Raw genomic sequence first — 20,058 nt, 5'->3', positions numbered from 1 at the left:
TTCTTGGTTGAATTTGTGCGCTTCCTTTTCATAACAAATCACTTCACATGGGTCATGTACATACAGAACATCCAATACTAACCAATTCTTTTTCTGTTTGATGTACTGGTGAAATGCAATCAAACAGCTGCACTTTCACCATATATTACTAATTCACTTGGACCAAATTTTCTTTTCCTAACTGAAAGTTGCCTAACATTTCTTTTAAGAAATCCTCTCTAAAACTGAACTAAAATTGCATTTATTCCTATCAGAAACAAGAAGGACAGATATTATATCCCTACTGAGGCATTCATTTCCTTATATTGCTATGTTTTCCTAGTTAAATAGATTTTCCTCTGTGAGCATCTTTTCAAACCTACTACAGCCCTTTGTGGTGGAACTACTCACAGCACACATATTTTTAACTAAGTACTACAGGTTAATAATTGGGGGTAAGAACAGTTCTAATCTCATTATGTGCATCACACTCTGTGTTTAAAATATAATTGCTTCTTTCCATCATCAGTGAAGTCTCTCAGCTCGTAAAAGCAAAATAATGCAGGTTGCTGTGTGTCTCAATGCCCCCCACAACTATTAGAAGAGTCTGCCAAGGACTGGTGCTTGTTAGTTTGCTGTCAATGTGGCCTTCAAGAGTTTCAGGTATTACACTGCAATTTGAAAATGTGCCCAAATAAAGCAGGGGAGAATAGCACATCAAACATATTGGCTTTCCCATCCTTCTTTATAACCAATCCCAAAGCTCTAATTCCAGAAACTTCCTTCACATCAATCAAGCAGAAATCCAGAGTATTCCACAGAAGTGAATAAAGCCTCTGTGCTGCTGATCTTTGTGGCAAGGCTCAGGTTTTGCTGACCAATGCCAGGAGCTCTAAATCAGGGTATCTCAGCAAAGATTTCTCCAGTCAGCTCAGCACCCTCAGCTGTTCTTTCCAGCCTCTCTGGACTACTCCCATTTCCTCCCCTCTTCTCACACACAGCTGACCTCCACATACCCCCTACCTACACTTCCTGACTGATTTCCCCACAGTTCCTCCTCTTTCCTTCATGCACCGTGGCCTGGCACTGTCCCATCTGAATCTGACCAAATTCATGAACATATTTTGCAGAACAGATCAAGTGTGTATGTTTGTAACAGAAAGGTTAAGAGCTTCTATGTAACCCCTCTGTCTTCACTTCTGCAAAATGTCTAATTTTCAATGACAAAAACCACAGGATTTATTATCTCATTTGAGAAAAGTGAATTGGAGAGAAGGACCCAGTGCTATCCTTTGCTGCTGTTAATTGATTTGCCTTCAAAAGCAGGGAAGAGACCAATGCAAGAGGTAATTAGCAGCTTTATTAACATTTACATGCTTTTGTGGCAATGAACTTTAGCCCTCACCCTCAAGCATCCTGAGAGAAGGACAAAATCTGACATTCAAAGCCTGTCAGAGCTCTGCATCATTCAGAAGGGTAAACTCAGGTAAATTTATGTCTTAAACAGTCACTTCTGACAGCATGTATTTGGTTTATCCCACAGGATTTAAAACTTAAAAAACAACCAAAGAAAACTGACACAAACAAATCCAAACCCATCTAACTCCAACAAAAAAACCACAAGTCCTAGAAAACACCCTAAAAACTGCAAAATCCAGGAAAAAATATGGATAGTAATTTGCAACTTACAGTAATGACTGTACCTCTAGAAATTGCTTAGACTGATGGCACAAGAACAACAGAAGTTAAACACTTTTTAAGCATGCTAAGGCTGAATGATTATTCTGTTTTCCATATCCAAAGGGCTGCTTGCTAAAGCCTAAGGAAATGAGAAAGAGGACAATGAAAGTGCTAAATTCATAAAAACTGAAAGCCTCTAAGGAAAAACATTTTGAAAAAAGGAAGTCACTGTGATTTGGCACTTCCTTCCTAAGCCAGCTTGCACAGGCCCTGAGAGTCTAACAACAGTGACATGATCTGTTCAAGCCTGTGGACAGGTGTCCCCTAATCCCTCCACTTCATGCAAAGTTCCAAGAAAAACAAGTTAAGGACAGAAGGAGAGAAGGAAGGAAAAGAAGTGTGAGCTCCTACTGGGTGTTAAAAACATCCTTCTCTTCTGTTCCCAGTAACCTGGTTTAAAAACCACTTTTCCATGCAGGTTTTAACCCTAAAATGTTACACTTGAAGCTTCCTGAGAAAGTGCCTCCAACTGAAAAAGCAGCTGCTGTAAAATAATCTCCTCCCCTACCCCCCACCAAATCAGGGTATTCCATGTGAAACCTGAACACTTCAGTGACAGGAGCATGGATTTACTCCCTCTTCACTCCTCACAGCACTACAAAACCGTGGCAGATCTGAAGAAATGAGAATAAAGGTTTTACCACATCTCAGGTGTTTATGCCATACCAACTGCAAAGTCTGCGACCTTCCTGGAAACCCATTCCACATAAAATCCACCCACACACATCTGAAAAGATCCACCTGAAATGATGATGGGATCTGTACTTGTGCAATTGAAACGCTGTGTCTGACCAGGAGAATTTGTCTCCTTCTACCACCATGAAGAATATTTCAGATCAAGCTCACTGGCATTAACGAAAAGACCATTTCATTTGGAAACTCAGGATTTTGGAATCCTCTGGAAATTGAGAGGCAACAAAGACAAAACTCCCTCAAATGATTTTCACAAAGGTTTTTCTTTCCTCACTCCAAATAAAGCTAAGTTGGATCTTCTGATCCAACATTCCTATGTAGGATCCAAGTTAGATATGGCTATAGCTCAACAATCAGTAAGTGGGACAGATGAGAAACAGGGCAGACAGAAAAACAACAAAAAACAAATAATACACTGGCTTAAAGCACACTTAAAGCTGTTATTCGTAATGCCAGTTCTAATTCCTGCTTATAGATATTACATATATGAACAAATATTTAGTTAAGACTAAAAATAATTACGTCAGTTCACAGAAATTTGATGGGACCAACCAGGGAAGTGTCCAAAAATTCTTGACTTGCTTTAGCTGAGGGAAGAACCACCCTAACAACAGGGAGAATAATTCCTCCTCTCTTTCTCTCCTTTTCCAGTTTTTCATATTTGAAAACATTTTGCATACGGTCATAATTTCATAGTTCTCCTGACACTGGGGATTTTCAGCAGCAGGAAGAGAATTTTGTTGTGTTTTTTAGTTTTAAAAATGTGAATACTCAAGATGGTGAAACTGGGCTGCAGAACAGCCAAGGCTTCAGAGTCACGAGGACACAAATCAGTCACATTTGTAACTATATTTCAGTACTTCTTTGTCTTACCTGAAAAAAAAATCAAGTACAGAAGATTGCTTTTCACAAAAGTATTCTGAGAAATCAAACAATAAGGACCTGACCGCAGAAACAAATGGCTCAGTGTTCAAAATGAAGTTGTATATGGAAAACCGGAAGGCAAATAACCTTTTCAGGTTTATTTGTCCTCTAATTTACAATCTAAAACTGCCACTTTCTGTGGTGGATGGAAAACTTTAGAAACAGCCTTAAACTTTCATGGAATAGCACAGACTTAACAGATAACCCATTTAAATACAAGTACAGAATTGTTAGGGTTGGAAGGGACATCCAGAGATCACCTAATCCAACCCCAATTAACCCAATAGTTATTTTGGTCTGAAGTAAGTAGTTGCTCTTTTACACATGGACTTCCTAATTCTGTTTTTTTTTTTTTCAGGAACACACCCTTTTATTTTCAAGGAGGTAAGAGTGGTCTGAGAAATATTACTAAAATATTTCTGAATTATGTCTAGTCAGAACATGATGAAACACTAAATAACCACCAGGATTTAAGGCAGCATTTCACTTACTTTCAGAATATTTTGATGACTACGGCAAACAAAAAACAAACAAACAAACAAAAAATCCCAGCAACATTCATTTCTTCTTGACACAATTTCCTCATGCCCTCACTTAGCCATTTCACACAGCCACAGTACAGATCAGCAGCCCACAACCACCACTGCAGGGGCTCTGTTTTGCCAGAGATTCATTCCATCAAAACCTGTGGTGGATCCTCAAGCTGGTGTTTGAATTCAGATTGCTAAAAATACAACAAGACGCAGAATTGTTTTAGATTTGTTGGAGCATTTCAACACCAACATGTGCAACTTAGTAAATCTACTCTTCATTTCACACATGTATAACTCACAAGTTTACAAAAGTACTCTGCCACTACTGGCTTGCCCAAAGTCCTGTAAACTGATCTTACTCTGGCTTAAAGTGCAAAAAATAATCAAGTGATATGAAGAGAAGCCTGGAGAAAGAAAAATCTCTAAAGCAGATGGCAATCCTATCACTCTGAAAAATATAAAAATAAAAATAAAGAAGTAACATACTTTTCTTTAACCTCCTAATCCTACAGAAACTCTGAACCCATTCCACAGGAGCAGCAATAACTCCTGAAACAAACCACGTATTTACAGTGCAACTGTAACTTGTGAAATGTCTCACTGATCTAAAGTGTCGTGACCCTTCCCTCAGAAGAGTTGTCTAAAGTTGCTGCACAGCGTGGCCATGATTCAGATTTGCTTCTTCCAAGGAAGAATTTGCCAAACTTTTGAAAGCTTTCCTTTTCATAGTCAACTTGAAGGTTGACTCTGTTCTAAAGAGAGTTGGGGCTTTTTGTAAACAGCAAAGACAGCAGCAGAAGCAGCAAGAGCCTGGATTTGGGTTAGGATCTGCAGCCACACCTGCTGGGATCTCACTGGGTGTCAAAACATCCAGCACGAGCAGCTGGCTCAGAATTCCTCAGCAAACCTGTGAGCCAGCCCAGTCTGAGAGCTCTGAAGCACTACAGCACCTCACTGTTAGGGGCAGTGTGCTACCAAAATTGTTACTGGTACAATTTTTTAACAACCTTCTTTATATACATGTGAATTACAGCCTTTAAGTGCTTACTACTTGAAGCAGTTCAAGTTTCAGACCCCAAACTTCAAATGAAGGTATTCAGGTGACCACAGAGTGTGTCTACATTAGCATGTTAGCATCAGGTTTATACTTTTCAATTAAAAGTGAGTGTCACCATTTCTCACGTTCCAGTTTGTATTGCAGAGCCATCCCAGAACCAGATTCTTTCTTAATGAAACTAAGGGTGCACGTCAAGGATGACAGAGGTGTGCAGTCCCCAGGAAAATCCCCAGAGCACGAGTCAGATGAGGAGCAGCTGAGGGAGCTGGGGTTGTTTAGCCTGGCGAAAAGGAGGCTCCAGGGAGACCTTATCGCTCTCTACAACCACCTGAAAGCAGTTTGTGGTAAGGTGGGGGACAGGCCTTTCTCCCAGGTAACAAGCACAGATAAGTGTGGCATTGGGATATCAGCACATCCCTTTCTCTGAAGATCAGTGCCTATTGTGCACTGGAGACACAGCCTAAAAGCATGTTACAGCACCTGAACAAATAGGGTTTTATTGCAGTGATCCCAAGCACCCACCACTTCACTTTCTTCTTCATTACCAGCTTACATTTAGCTACTCCAATACTCAAGCTGGTTTTTGCTTCCTGTAACACCACAATAGCGATGGTGTGCATTTTAGAGTAGATCAAAGTAACTGCAAGTACTCATTGCTTAAAAGGATATTTGAAATGGCAGCAGCACTCTCAGAATTCTCAGTAGCATCTGTCAGCCTCTAAATTTCAATTTATAAAATGACAACACTTCCTGTAGGAGCAGCAGAGGAGATTTTAGTGTGTGTCCCCACACCCAGCCAGCGGCACTCCAACACAGGTCACGCGCAGACCCCTCAACTTTCAAAAATCCTGAGATCCTCACACATTGCTTGTGACAGGAGTCCTGAACAGTCCTGCTGAAGGCATTTGACCATTTATGTGACAATAACTGGAGAACAAATCTTCTGCAGCTGCCCTGGGAATGCACCTTTAGCAGAGCTCAGGGAACGCAGAGCAGCGCTGCACCATCGCCGCTGTTTCAGGGTAAGGTCCAGACAGGAGGCTGCCACTGACACCTCAAGTGCTGAGGTTACCAAACATTCCCGAGCAACTTCCACACTCCAGCCCCAAAGCCCAAGCAGTGGCACTGCAGTTGATAGTCTTCAGATTGCAATCAGCTTCTTTATGAGAACTAATGGCACAGCCCAGGCCAAAGAGTGGGAGAGAGTGAGCAGTGCCCTGAGTTGGCTACCATGGCTACACTCATCATACTGTAACTCTTCCATGCACAGATCACCGCTTGTCTGTTTATCATTTACAATTGTTTCATCCCTCTGGAAATAGAAACTACAAGAGACAAGTAGGAAGGCAGAGATGGAAAGACTGAATGATTATCTAACTTTAATTAGTACTCACAACCCACTGATCCCCGAAAGTGCTATTTCCAAATCAGGACTGCCCATTTGTTGTACAGAGATGCACTCCAAAAGCTTGCCAGTGAGACCAAATCTCCTTCTGCCTTTTCTAGCAGGAGAAAGAGCAGTCTCTGAGAAGGACGCTCTAGTCCAACTAGGACTTCACGAAAATCCAAATTTCATTAAAAAGGAGTTCTAAAGGGAAATCCACGTTTTGTGTACAACAGAAAATCTCCATATGAGCTTTGGGGGAAGTCCTTGGATGCTGTATTGTACTAATCTGCTATTTATAAGGCTGAGGCAGCAAATCCTGTTTGGCTACTGTGGCCAGGCAGAATGGAGAAACTCATTCAACGCCAGCATTTCATTTAGTTGAAGAGATATTACTGAGGAGAGGAAGGCTCCTGCAGTTCAGTTTCTACAGAAGAGAAGGCCATGGGAGCAAGTGGCTAAGAGTGACTAGAGGAAATCTTTTGCCTTTTTGCCTTAGAGAGAGAGACGTGGATGTGGCACCTCATTGCCTCATATCTGCCCAGACAGTTATTTATACAACTTGTTATTCTATGGGCTGAATTTGCTCGTTAATTCATCCATTTTTTTTGAACATCCAAACATCCTGAGGCAAGAAGTTTCACACCTTAACCAGAAGTTTAGCAAAGGAATATCTACTTCTGTTTTTAAGCTGTCACTTATTAACGATGTCCCCTGTTCTTGTAATGAAAGAGAGAGTGAACAGGAAATCCCTACTGGGCATCTCCACAGCACACATGATTTTTATAGGCCACATATTCCCCTTCTATCTTTTCTGCACCAGGCTGGAGTGCCTGCCATCACACATACAGGATGCAGTTCATGCCCCTGATCCTCCTCCTCGTTTCTCCATCTGTATATTTGTGGTTGTGTTCTATCTTTCCAAGCCTGGGGCACAGCAGAACTGCAGACAGCACACGCCTGTATCATGAACACCACGCCATGACCTTCTACCAATCTCTTGTGAAGGATATGAAATATCTATCAGAAATTCAAGCAGAACACCACAATCTACCTGTCTACATGCTCATTATCACCTTCTAAAGGCTCTCAACATTTAGATTCATTTCCCTACCGTGTTCATCTGCTTATAGTTTCTACAGATTTTACTGTCATATACCAAGTTTACCGCCCACACCTTTACAAAATCCTTATTTTGCTAAAAAGACAATGATGTCTTCACGTTTCCCATCTTCCCAGCCTCTAATGTTGGAGCAGTCCTAAAGAAAATATGGTATCACAATGAAAAATTTAACCCTTTAGGTCTATAGAGTTCTCAGATGAATGGTGTCTAGTCCTGGCAGCACATCATAGTTAATGCCATCAACTTCCCCTGCAGTCTCCTCTCCTGATATGGTATTGAGACAATCATCACTGGCAGGAAAAAAAGGTTCCAGCACAGAAATTCCTCCAAGTTTGCTTCACTTTTCAAAACAGTTTTCCAGTTCTACTGTTCCAGCCCCATCTTCTCTGAGCATTTTTGTATAGCAAGACTATTCATTATCCTGACAGACTCTTTCTTATATCAAGTCTTGCTCCAAGAACAAGCTGCTCAAAAGAGCAATGAAGAGAAAGGCAGTACTCCTGGTGCAAGTAATTCTAATGTTGTCCTGAGCTGACAGTAGAGGATTCCTAGAAAAGCCATGTTTTCCTGTTCATCTGAAGAGCAGGCCAGAAGCATATTCTCAAGCCAGTGGAAACCTGACTCTTTTTATGGTGTATTTAACTGGCCACTCAAACTTTTTGTGCAATGATTTAAACACAATAAAACCCAATCCAAAGAACTATAATAAAATAAAAAGGCCCAATGCCAATCCTGTTTATCAGACCCTCTGACAGACCTCAGGTGCCCTCTCTACTAATTGAATGCAGGATCCTCATTTCATTTTGCTTCAGGCTGCATTTGTGTGTCAAATTGTTTTTGAAGGTCAAGTTTGTTTTTCCTAAAGAGCTTGTGTGCCAATCAGCACACAGCATATATAATGCTCAGCTTTCAAACAGCATTTTGAAATGCAAGAAGTATCAAGGACACAGGAACTGCAGCTTTTACCACCTCCACAGCCTGAGCAACCTTAAACTCAGGTTCACAGGAGATCCACTAGATTAATTGGGGTGATCTATTTTCTGCTACACAGTTAATAATAAGGCTCTATTTTGAGCTCAGAGTTGTTTACTACTGCTGATATTTAATGTTCTGGTGTCCTGGGAAAGGAGAAAGAGCAAAGAGAAATGCATCTTCAGGCATCCCCAGGACAGGTTTATGTCCCATGCGGGGAGAACTGTGACAGGTCCAGCCTATAAAACAGATGATGAAAGGAGCAAAGTCTGCCAGCAAGCAGGAGCCCTGGCTGTGCTGCTGTGTAGCACTGCTGGTAGTGCAGGCTGCCCAGAAAGTCTCCTCTTTTTAAGGCAGTCAATACTGTAAGAGAGTATATAAGTGTATAATATTTATATATCATTATATGGTATTTTATATATTTCTGATTTAACACATGAATCTAACCTTTTATTTTCCATGTGTTTCCAGCTCTGGGAAAGTTACAGACAGGCAAAGGACAATAACAACTGCTTTCCCCTTAATGCCTTTCTAAAACATGTATATCAGGAATTTAAGTGGCTTGGTTTTTTTTAACAAAGTAGGATAAAAATTAAATATAACATTTTATTAACTTTTTTGTTCAGAGAGTTGATACAGAAAATGTTTCTTTTTGTTTGCTTGGCTTTTCTTGTTTTTCTGTTGGCCAGAAATCTGTTTGTTCTAAAAGTTAACTGTGGATCCAGCAACATGTCACCAGCAAAAGGCATTCTGAAGTGGAAATACTGATATTCCTCCTGTTTCCTCTCCACTACTTTTACAGTAAAAACTTCCATCAGTATTACAATCATGTAAATATTTAAAATACTATGTTGTTGCCAAAATCTTCAAACATATGCTTTCCAATTAATTTATAAGGACAATATACAGTGAAACATTAAACTTAAAAGTTATCTTTGGATGTGTTAGACATGCATTTATCTTCAAATACTTCAGATGTAATTAAGCTGAAGTTATTTACACATGAGAAAACCAAGCAGAGCTGTGTGGGAGTCAGAACTCCCTTTAACGGGACAGACACAATTGTCACATCTCTCTCTGTTCCATATTGGAATTATTCTTTAAGTTCCTACAAAACAATTTACAAGCATGACGATTGTTTTTAAGTAAGAACACAGAATGCTAGAGCTGCACCTTTTATAACTGCTACCGACCACAAAACACTCTTCAGAAAGAAACATCATGAAAACCAACAGCAATCCCATGGAACATCTCTTTTTTTGATAAGAAGAAGTTTTTGGAGAACATTCGCCAGTACACTTCCAACAAGCTCTCACTGCAAAAACTGATATATACTTTGACAATGATAATAAAGATATAGTTGTGCTTAAAACATCATGTTCTCTCCTCAGGGTAACGTTGCCTCATGTTATACAGAGTAAAAGCAAGACAGCAAGAAGTTTAGGTCATGGAAAGACAAGTGTATATTCCAGTTTAGAGTCCAAAGGGTGATGGCAAAGACCCTGATAAAAACCAGAGGGGGGGAAAAAAATTAGCTGCCAAGGTAGAATGCTGCTGCTGAACCATCAGAAGGATACGAAGTCCCTTTTTCCATAATTACAGCAAACTTTAACTTGTAACTTTACCTTTCCACAACATCCTCTCCGTTCCAGCAGGTTGAGCTGTCCCTCATGACCAGGTCTCCATCGCACAGACGTTCTGCTATAGAGGCATAAAAGGTGCGGGATCGCTTCATGTAACTGATGAACTCTCTGTAACGCAGGAGGAACATATTTAACAACACAACAGGAAACTCAGCATTTAAGCCCCTGTCAACTAAACCCTCCACAAGGTTAAGACTTTAGAATTTAAGTCATCTCAATGGATTTCTATTTCTAGTGTATTTCTACCCCTATTTATCATCCAATCTGACTTAGTCCAGTGTAATAGGCATAATTAAGCACGCAAAGGGTGGTTTTAACACATTCTGTTAACCCATCTCAATTGAGAGTATTTCAGAATGAGAAATTACCCTCCACCATCGCTTTAGAAGCTCCTGTTTGGTATAAGACGTTAAAGATAGGGAGAACAAGATGCAGGACACAAACTGAGCTATTGCAGAGCTATCTGCTTGTCTCAGAACTTCCCACTGGGAAGGCCAAAGGACTCATTCTGGTTTCCAGTGTTTCAGCCTGGCAGGCCATAAGGGGACGCTGCACTGAAGACGTGCCTGGGGATATGGCTGGATGAAGCCTGGCACAAAACCAGTCAGGATTTATCATTCCTTTAGGAGCAACAAGTGTTTTAAACAATGTCAAAGTCCACTGCTAAATATCTGTCCCTACATGGTTTAGGCAGTGGTCTTCTCTCCCCAAAGCTATCCTTATACTTTTTCAAGCGTTCAACCATCCCATTTATCTTGTGGGATGAAATCCTGGTCTAGACAAATTAACTGTCACACGCTCCAAAGAAAATAACTTACCCTAATAGAGCAGGAAAGCTGTTATTTTAAGCAAAGAAAAAAGCAGGAATTTTTGGGCTTATGATGAGGGAATCAGCATTTCTGACTCTTGACTACTAACTTAAAAATACAAGCTCTAAGTATTTCCGCAGGAAAGCCAGGCCCAGGTAAGCCCAGCTTACCTGACAGAACAGCCCAAGAGTATCAGTTCTGAAAGGCAATACAGATGCTAAAGATTTTATGGGTGCTAAACTGGCGTTTTCTTTTAAGGAGAAAAACAGCACCTTTTAACAGTCTAAAGCTTATCTTACCCAGCTCACCCCAAGAGCTTTAAAGACCTTTGCATTCTCAGCAGAGTGAGGCTCTGACATTTCAAAGTAGCATCTTAGCAAACAGAGAATTCTGTGTCCAACTCTCAATCTTTCTGAGCAAAAATATTTACTTTTCATCAGTGTACAACTAAACTCGGTAGGGTAGAAAATGTACAGTTTCCCAGCACCCCACAGTATAAAAGCAGCAATCAAAAGTGTGCCAACTTCTAGATTACAGCTGGAGATGAACTAACTGGAGAGACAACAAAGGATGTCACCTTGTTTTCATTCTTACCGAGAGATTTTTTTCAAACTTCTTGATTTGTCATTCTTTGAAGCTTTCAGAGGCAGAGAACTGGAATAGGCCGGGGAGAATAAGCATCAATCAGGAGAGTTGGGGAGTAGGGGAGAAGCAGGAATTCAGGCAAATGAGGAAAAGAAATGAGAAACAAAAGAGAAAAGTAAAAATTATTTGAAAGAAAAGTCATCAAGCACATGCACAGGATAATAAAAGAAAATAAATAAGGAGAAAAACTATCCAAAATATAGATACCATCAAAAATGTCAATGCAATATTGGGGAGGGGCGGGGAAATTGCAACCAAGATTTTTTGTCCCCATCATTTTCAAATACAAACACAATTACAAATGCAGAGCACACAGCAGAAAGCTGAAAATAAATTCAGCAGTACTTAAATTAACCATAACTGATACCAAACGGAAGAACTGCAAATACATGGAGTTGTACAAGAAAACAATGGCAGTTTAGAATGAGAACCAAGGGAAGAGGGACATAAATGAGAAGCATTCACGTTCTGATACGACAAGTAGTTTACTGCCTGTTAATAAATAGTGTAAGTACAGATATTTTTTGCTGTTCTCTTCTGGTCAGATTCGCCATTTACAAACACCTAGCCTTGCAAAACAGGAGATACAGGCTTCAGGGTTATACTGGAGGAAGAACTGTGGAAATAACCCAGGCAATTATTTCGTGTAAAAGCATTTTGTGGCACCAATATCCTGAGGTCCCTTAATTAACATTCGACATTGCATCCAGCGTTAACATCATGATGCAATTTTCCACTGAGATGGTTTGACAGCCCAGCCTGCTCTCACACCTGTGCTCTCCTGTGTAACGCAATGGCCAGAGCTGGAGCAATGAGTGCCTGCAAACTGGTTCCACACCCATCCCACTTCACTCTTACTGGACAGAGTGACCACTTTCAGCAGCCTCAGGACACCCAGAGGATGCAGCTTTGCCCTCACACTTTCTGGGAGCTCATGGCAGGGGTGGCCACAGGAGAGGAGGGACCTGCCCTGGTCATCAGGTGAGTGGCACATTCCATCACTGAGGCAGCGATTCCAATACAGCCACTCATAAAACAAAATGAGATTTGGTAACAGGGAAAATCTGGGCCAGCTGAAACCTCTGCCTTGGCCAGACATTAATGTGCATCTGACATTAATAATCTGTTTTGTACTAGCACTTCATTACTCAAATTTTAATAAAATCATGTGATGTCTGACCCAATAGATACTTAATTTTAAATAAAATAGATACCATCGACTTCAAATATTCCCAAAGAAACTCCTAAATTGTTTATTTTAAGATGTATAAAAGATCTGTAAATTCACAGCAAAACAAAGAAATTGCAGCGAAACACAATTACAAAGCTTGCTTCCTCCAACTAGGGACCTAATGAATTACAGTTCTTTGTTAAATGTAACCTATTATATATACAGCTTTGTAACTTGTTAAATGTAACCTATTATATATACAGCTTTGTAACCAGCCTATGTTTAGTGGTTTGAAACGCTTCATGGAGCAGAGATGCTAAAAGGCAGGTATTCAACTTTGCCAGGAGACTGGACCCTGACCAGAACAGTTCTTTGTGCTGAACTCAGCAATAACATTCCAATTTACTCACTGAGATTCTGTACATGCCATTTACATTCCCTGTACCATCATCTGGTTTCAATTTTCTTGTCATCTCTATTACATGTTATAGTAACCTCCACATTAAAAAATGACTGCAGCAGTAACGCTGCCAGTTTCACTTAATCCCTGAATACCATTGTGTAATGCAAAAAAAATAATTACAATCAATTTGATGCTTTCCAGGTTAATCAGAGGAAAAGGTTTCCAACAAGACCATGCAACATTTATTCAAGTTTCACCTTCTTTCATTATTGTCCCTGACACTTAGTGATGCATAACAAAAAAATATGTAGGAATGGAATGCAGAATAAAATAAAGAGAGATGGGAAATCTTCCAGGAATCCACAAGAGTAAGAGGACAAGAAAAGGGTTCAACTACTGCAAAAGAGGATTCAGTTGGTCTGTGCCCTCAGGGACTATGCAGGACCTCAGTGTGCAGACAGCAGAGGGTGAGGAGGGCTGGCTGCAGCCAGACCCCAAACACCTTCCCCCAGGAACGACATCAGGCCAAGAGATGCCATTGAACAATCTCACTTCTCAACTGCATGAGCAGCCCTGGCTCTGCTGAGCTGCTGAAACAAGGCTTCTCAAAAGGAGTTTGATTTCGTAACTGGCCTGGCAAAGACTCAATAGCTTTGGAGCAAATATCCATCTGTAGGTATAAGCTGTCTGGCACTGAGTTTTTAAGGGCATCTCTGAGCAGGTTCTATAGAGGAGATGAGAGGCCACGTGATTCTGGTTTCTCCCACAGATGTGCCAACCAGTCGAGTTCTCTTTGAGTTCAGGAACGTTTTGACACATTAAGGGCATGAGCTACGGCTTTTGTGTCTATTTGGAGAGTGCTGGCTCATTCCTTCTCTTTTTCTTTCCTTTTTTAAAAGGTTGGAGTCATGTTCCATATTCCCCTTGAATTAAGGATCATTTGGAGGCATGTCTATTATATAGACTGACAGACAGATTCAGCAGAACCAGTTCCCTGTGTGACCTTGTACCTCAACTGACAGACAGCTGACATTATTGCTCTTCATTTCTTAAAATCAGCAGAAACAATAGCATCTAAAATGATTCACGTAATTACTCTCATAATCTGGTCCCCCCGTATCATTTATCTGTCACTCTAAGTGCATTCTACATAACCCACTGCAGCAATGATTTCACCCACGTATTATAATATTTTATTACCTTAAATTGCTTTTTATTGATATCATATGTGATTAAATGATAGAGAATGAGCAACACAGTGATGCAGCCAATCACTGCGTCTTTCACTCTATTTATGGTTTCATAATTGTTTCCAAGAAGCAAAGTACAAGCTTCAGGCCATGTGTTTTATAAGATGTTGTGGAGAATATTTTCAATTTTTCCACTTCTCACTATTTATGGCATGGTTCCATCATTCATTTTCAGTGCACAGGCTCCCCACAATACCTATCAACACTGTATTTCAGCAATTTTTCATGCTAATTATGTAAGCATGGCCTTAGTTTAGATTTTTTTGATAAATTAATTTTCAGTGTGCAGACCAATTTTGGAAATTGTCTAATTTACAGTGCATTAGTTTATTTTCTTTTCCATCTAAAAGTCTTACATTTTAAAAGGTCACTATCCAAATAATTCTATATGGTTGGGAAGGGGAGGGAGCAGATCCTCAGGTGATAAAGAATGGCTGTCATGCCATGAAAGACATGAAGGTCACCTGTTGATAGGTTGGCAATTCTGCCTTTTTGGTTGCTAGTGTTCAAGTCCCAGTGAAGTCCATGAGTTACACAGAAGATGGTCTAGGGCTCTGTGTTTTTAAAAGTGTGCTTTATAAATTGTACTACAACTGTTCCTCGGATTTTTACTGCTGAATTGACTGATTTCATTTCTTTAATGCTCTTTTCTCTGATTTGCTTGGTAAAAATTGATTAGCTCCAACCACTAGCATAAACTGTTAGGTTTTGGTTTTAAATTACAGGGGATAAAATTACCACTATCACACAAAAAACTTGCCCTGCTGCTATTACTTTTATCTTTTAAAGCAGCGTTTGTTCCATTCACGCAAGCTAAGATGAGAATTAAAATAGAAATGGATAAAAATCTCATCTTCACAACTCAAAGTCCAGAATCCAGGCAATGGAAATTTTAATATTGCTGTCTGTCATCCATTTATCCAACATACAGAGATACACATGGACTCCCTGGGCAGATTAGACACTGTTCCTGGATAGAGGATCCCAGCAGGATTCCACTCACTTGGCTGAAGTTGTTCCAGCTCAATACTGCTGTTACAGAGGACAACATGATAGCCAGAAAGAGGTCACTTTGATTTTATGACAGTGAGCTCTGATATCCACTCATGTATCATGAATGAGATTGCAAAGTCATCCCTCCCTTTCCACTTACAATTTACAGAAAACCAATTCAGGAGCTACATGGGGTAAATTGAAAGAAAAACTTAGGAGATCTGAGAGCAGGGATACTCTTGCCTGGGCGAGGGTCTGTAGTTCAGCTGTCTACTGTCTCAACTGGCACGTAGCTGAAGAACTGAAACCAAGATGGACACAACAAGCCCAAACAAATGCTCCAGCTCTTTCTCTGCTATGTACCAAATCAAGGACATTCCAAGGGATCTTACAACTCCTCCCCAGTACAGTGAAATCAGGGAGCAACTGGACTGATTTGGTGTCAGGGCAGTGAATCTTTCCTTTCACTCCTTCCTCCCTCACACTTCTGTCCCTGGATAAGCTCAAGTCCCTAAAGATCTGGGCAGTTGTATTTTAAGTAATTTAGACTCAACTGCGGAAATTGGTTTCCTCAGACTTTGGTGAAGAAAAGCTTTCATCATTTTCACTGAAAGTTTCTGGAAATAATGAACACCTTGGTGTTAAGCAACAATATCAAGTCTGGCCTGTAAAAAGCTTTTCTTGGAGAGACCCACAATATAACACCACAAAATCATCCCTATGAATATCCGTGATGGCAATGGCTGGAGAGCACACACAGACAAGGTGACAGAGCCATGGCTCTGGTTTAAAAATTACAGTGCAAGGAACCAATAGCACAAATTGGGAGGCAGAGAGTTTGTTTCAAAGCAACTGTAGCTTGGGGTTACCTTCTTTTATTGTTCAGGCTGGCGTGAGCCATCACGAACGTCTGGGCTTCAGTCACTTCCTTCGCTGGCACTATATTGGCTGAGGACAAGTTCCCTTCTTGTTGTCTGGGCTGCCCACACACTTTATCAACCTGTATGAAAGGAAGGGAAAATGGGATGTGAATTGAGAGACTGATTTACAATTGCCCAAAAGTCTCCTTGTTCCTTACGGTCTGTGTTACTGCAAGAGAAGTTGTCTGGCTGAGAGAAAGAAAGGATAGAAAGGATTTTTCTTTCCAGGAGACCTGGAAACTAGTTCCCTGCACAAGAACCACCAAATTACAAGATGCCAGACAGTCACCAGTCATGGATTTGTCAGTGGCTACTGGATATAGGACACTTGGAAACAGGCTGAAGTAGTGACTGATGGAAGTGTTAGCAAATCAAACTTCTATTTATTTATTTATTTATTTAGAAATACACCTGGAGTTTGAAGCTACATGGATTTTGGTGGAACATCTGCCCCATATATAGAGAGTAGAGTCTATCTTATATTTGAAGTGGCCTGTAATCAGAAGACAAGCAATTCTTCCAGCCTTTAACCAGATATTGTAACATCACTCTGCCATTTGCCCTCATTGACCTTCCTGAAGCCCCTCATTAGGGATTTAATACTAGTCCAGGAGAAAGCAAACCTATGTCTGTCCTTTATGCACTGTGGATCTGACACTTGCTCGTGCTTTCAGACATATTTATTTGCTGTAACAGCTTTAAGTGATAATAGTGGGACAAGTGTCTTCCCTTTCTAAGCCACATATGAGTGGTCTGTAATGTTTTCACCTACACTTAAATCCTCAAGCAAACACGAAAAGACAACAAAGGAAATCCTACTGCGGGCATGGTACTACCAGAGACCTGAGTCACACAGAATCCATCATCCCACATAACCCTGTATTTGGTATCCCTTCTTCAGTTTTCCATTATAATCAGGGTGAAATGGATTCTTGCTGGTCTGTGCCCTTTCCTGCATCTCTAGAACCCTTACTGAGTCACAGCTGCCCATCTGCTGAGCGTTTCAGACCACAGACAACTTCAAATAATTTTCTCAGTCCTTCTGCACCTCTATGATACATATGTCAGCACAAGTACACGACAATTTTCTCTGCCTTAGCTCGTTTCCTCCAGGAAAACTACTGCTATGTAAAGCTAAGGCTTCTTCCTCCAAAAAAACAGGCCAATGGAATGTGAAAAGTTGGAAGCTGTATAGGCATGACAGTCAATGTTGTGTGAGTTATAGCCTGGTCCAGTATAATATGCTGAGAAGAACCTAAAACTGTAGCAATTGAATGGGAACATACTGGATTAATCCTGACATATCTCCAGCAGCCAGAGTGGGAGCCAGATGCCTCACTCAACACCACGCACTGTGTATATTGTTCTGGTCTCACCAGGGACTAGCACAGCACTGGTTTAAAATACAACGCTGTGAAATAAAAAAGTCTACTTCAGTCTCTTCTAAACTTCTGAGAAGAAAAAAAACCCACACTCTATGCAAATGAAAATATTAAACAAAAAAGCCTTTTGAACCCTTTAGAGCTGGACAGAGGGTATAACACAGCTGGACCACATTCCTGCACAGGATGCTTTCTCCCCTATGCCCCAGGCTTCCCAGGTCTCCTACAGCACAAAGACCCAAATTCCCAGTGTAGGTTTCTGCAAAAACCATCTTAGATTACATTATGTCACTAAAGTTCACGTCTTCAAACTACATATGCCTCAAACCTTGTCACTGTGGATTTAAGACAGTTTTAACCAACTAACACCAGAGTGGTTTGGGAAAGCAACGTGGTTCTCATATACATAAGTGATGAAGAACTCCCAGGTTTTTTGCTTTTCCCGAGAGAAGTTTCAAAGATATTTAAGTCATCATTTCTGTTGTGAAGTTAAAACATCCAAATGAAAACACTAATTTTGTTTTGATTTGTATTTTGATACTACAGAAATAAAATTACTTTTTAAATTGCACAGGTCTCAGTATTTTACATGCCAAACCTATGGTTTTCCTTTTAAGCAGTAATAACAGTTTCCTGCATATCAAACAAAACCACAGCATTTTAAGGAAAAAAATTTCTCTGTGGAAAAATCTAACTAGTCCTACTCCCTATTAAAAATTATTTGATAAATGAAAAGGCAAATAGCATTCACACTTTTTTGTCACACAGGCCTTGCAGTGCCCGTCTTCTCAGTTCAGCTCCCCAGGCTGGTCCCTCCTGGGCCGCAGGGGCTGGCCAGTTCCCACAGCCCCAGGCTGCAGATTTTGAATGAATTAAACAGAAACCTGACTGTTTAAATATTTCTTTTTCATGTAGATTAATTTTTACAACTCACCAAATTGAGTATTTTTCTGCAAAATAAAACAACAGAAAAGGCTGAATTTTATTAGCTCATTTTGGCAGTCACAAAGTTGATGGCACGAATGAGAACACTCAGGTACAGAAAACCATCTTAAACTTCCAGCTAGGACATTTATGAAAAATGAGTTAATGTTGTGTAAATTGAAAAACATAAGGCATGCCATAAAAAAAAAGATGCTTTCTCACTTTCTGGAACTGCAACATCTGGAATCTACTGCCACAAATTACCTGTGTTTTAACGACAGTAGGGAACACAGAGAGTTTTTCCCTCCCATCCTAAGGGCACCAGAAAACTGCACTATCAGTTTAACTCAGAGCTCATCAATCAAGTCTCACCACCCAGAGGAAAAATAGTGCTGCTAAAAATGGTGACTGAAATTTTTAAGCTCCATTGCTGAATTCAAGTTCTAGTACTCAGAATAATCAGGAATTAATGTAAACAGTGACTGAGCCCATTTCTGTGATTTTTAAACTTAAAAATAAGTCTGCCAATCTACAAACTGCCAGAAAATCATCCCTCATCAATAAAAACACCACTAAGGTCATCCCTCTTGTTTCCTCCAGGATATTTAAGCAAGTCTGTCTTCTAACAGGGAACATCTACAGCTAAAAACTGGTATTCGTCATACCTTGTTGTCTTTTGAATTAGCAATCATGTTTCATAATTCCATACATTTTTCTTCCATTAAAGCTTTTTTTACTCATACACCAATGATCTCTCTGAAATATCCACCTAACCATAGCTACCTTTTTTCTGCCGTGAACTTTCACTGGTAATGAAATATGGAGTCTCATATATATATATGGATTATCTGACCTCTTACTATTTGTTATTTGAAAGAATGACTATTTACAATTATTACAGAGGCTTAACAAAACAAATTGAAAAATTCTCACCCCAAATCTTTCTGAACTATTACAGCTCGACTAACCTTAAACATTGAGGTCATATTTAATATACCAAATATAATCAAACACGGGAAAAATGTCATGCCCTTCTGGATACCAAGCGAATCTTAGCTCTCCAAAGCAGGAGACCTTTTCACTAGTTCAAAACAGTAATTTTCGTTGATTTCGCAATGGGAAGCTTAATATTTTAAAATACAAGATTTTTCTAGTGACTGGGCTTTGAGTTATTATCACAATGCTGACAAGTTTTCCTGCAGACTTCTGCTCCCCTGATCTTTAACCTGGTGTGGGGTGAACAGCTCTGACAAATGACCCCCCTCAGTCCCAATTGCAGCTCAGCTGTACCCACACCACACCTGCTCCACGGGCATTTTCAACCACAACTGCACTTTGCTGGTTCCAGCTGCCGAGCTTGAAGTGAGGGAAGCAAAACCACTGAGTTATAGGGAAATCAGGTGGGAGTTTCCAGACTTGTGTGTTCACCAGATCTCACATCCTCTGAGTCGGACAGACCCTCGTCACTTGATTACTGATGGCACAAGAAACCGAACATTTGATGTTTACGAAG

General features: G+C 40.3%; 1 protein-coding gene across 6 annotated transcripts in view; it reads right to left on the bottom strand.

Moving 5' to 3' along the window:
* Positions 1–20,058, bottom strand: part of LOC113969039 (glypican-5-like) — a 395,727-nt gene that overhangs the window by 222,968 nt on the left and 152,701 nt on the right. For 5 of the 6 annotated variants that reach the window (XM_027686131.1, XM_027686134.1, XM_027686132.1 and 2 more), the window contains 3 exons: positions 16,189–16,319; positions 11,452–11,511; positions 10,031–10,156 (listed from right to left, as the gene is read on the bottom strand). In XM_027686131.1, coding sequence (XP_027541932.1) covers positions 10,031–10,156; positions 11,452–11,511; positions 16,189–16,319 — 317 coding nt within the window. The remainder of the gene's footprint in view (positions 1–10,030; positions 10,157–11,451; positions 11,512–16,188; positions 16,320–20,058) is intronic. The other variant, XM_027686130.1, reaches the window with a different exon arrangement.

This window comes from Neopelma chrysocephalum, unplaced genomic scaffold, assembly GCF_003984885.1.
Source record: "Neopelma chrysocephalum unplaced genomic scaffold, ASM398488v2 Primary Assembly neopelma1_70, whole genome shotgun sequence".
In the NCBI taxonomy this organism is placed as follows: Eukaryota; Metazoa; Chordata; class Aves; order Passeriformes; family Pipridae; genus Neopelma; species Neopelma chrysocephalum.
This window is presented reverse-complemented; position numbering and strand designations above follow the sequence as displayed.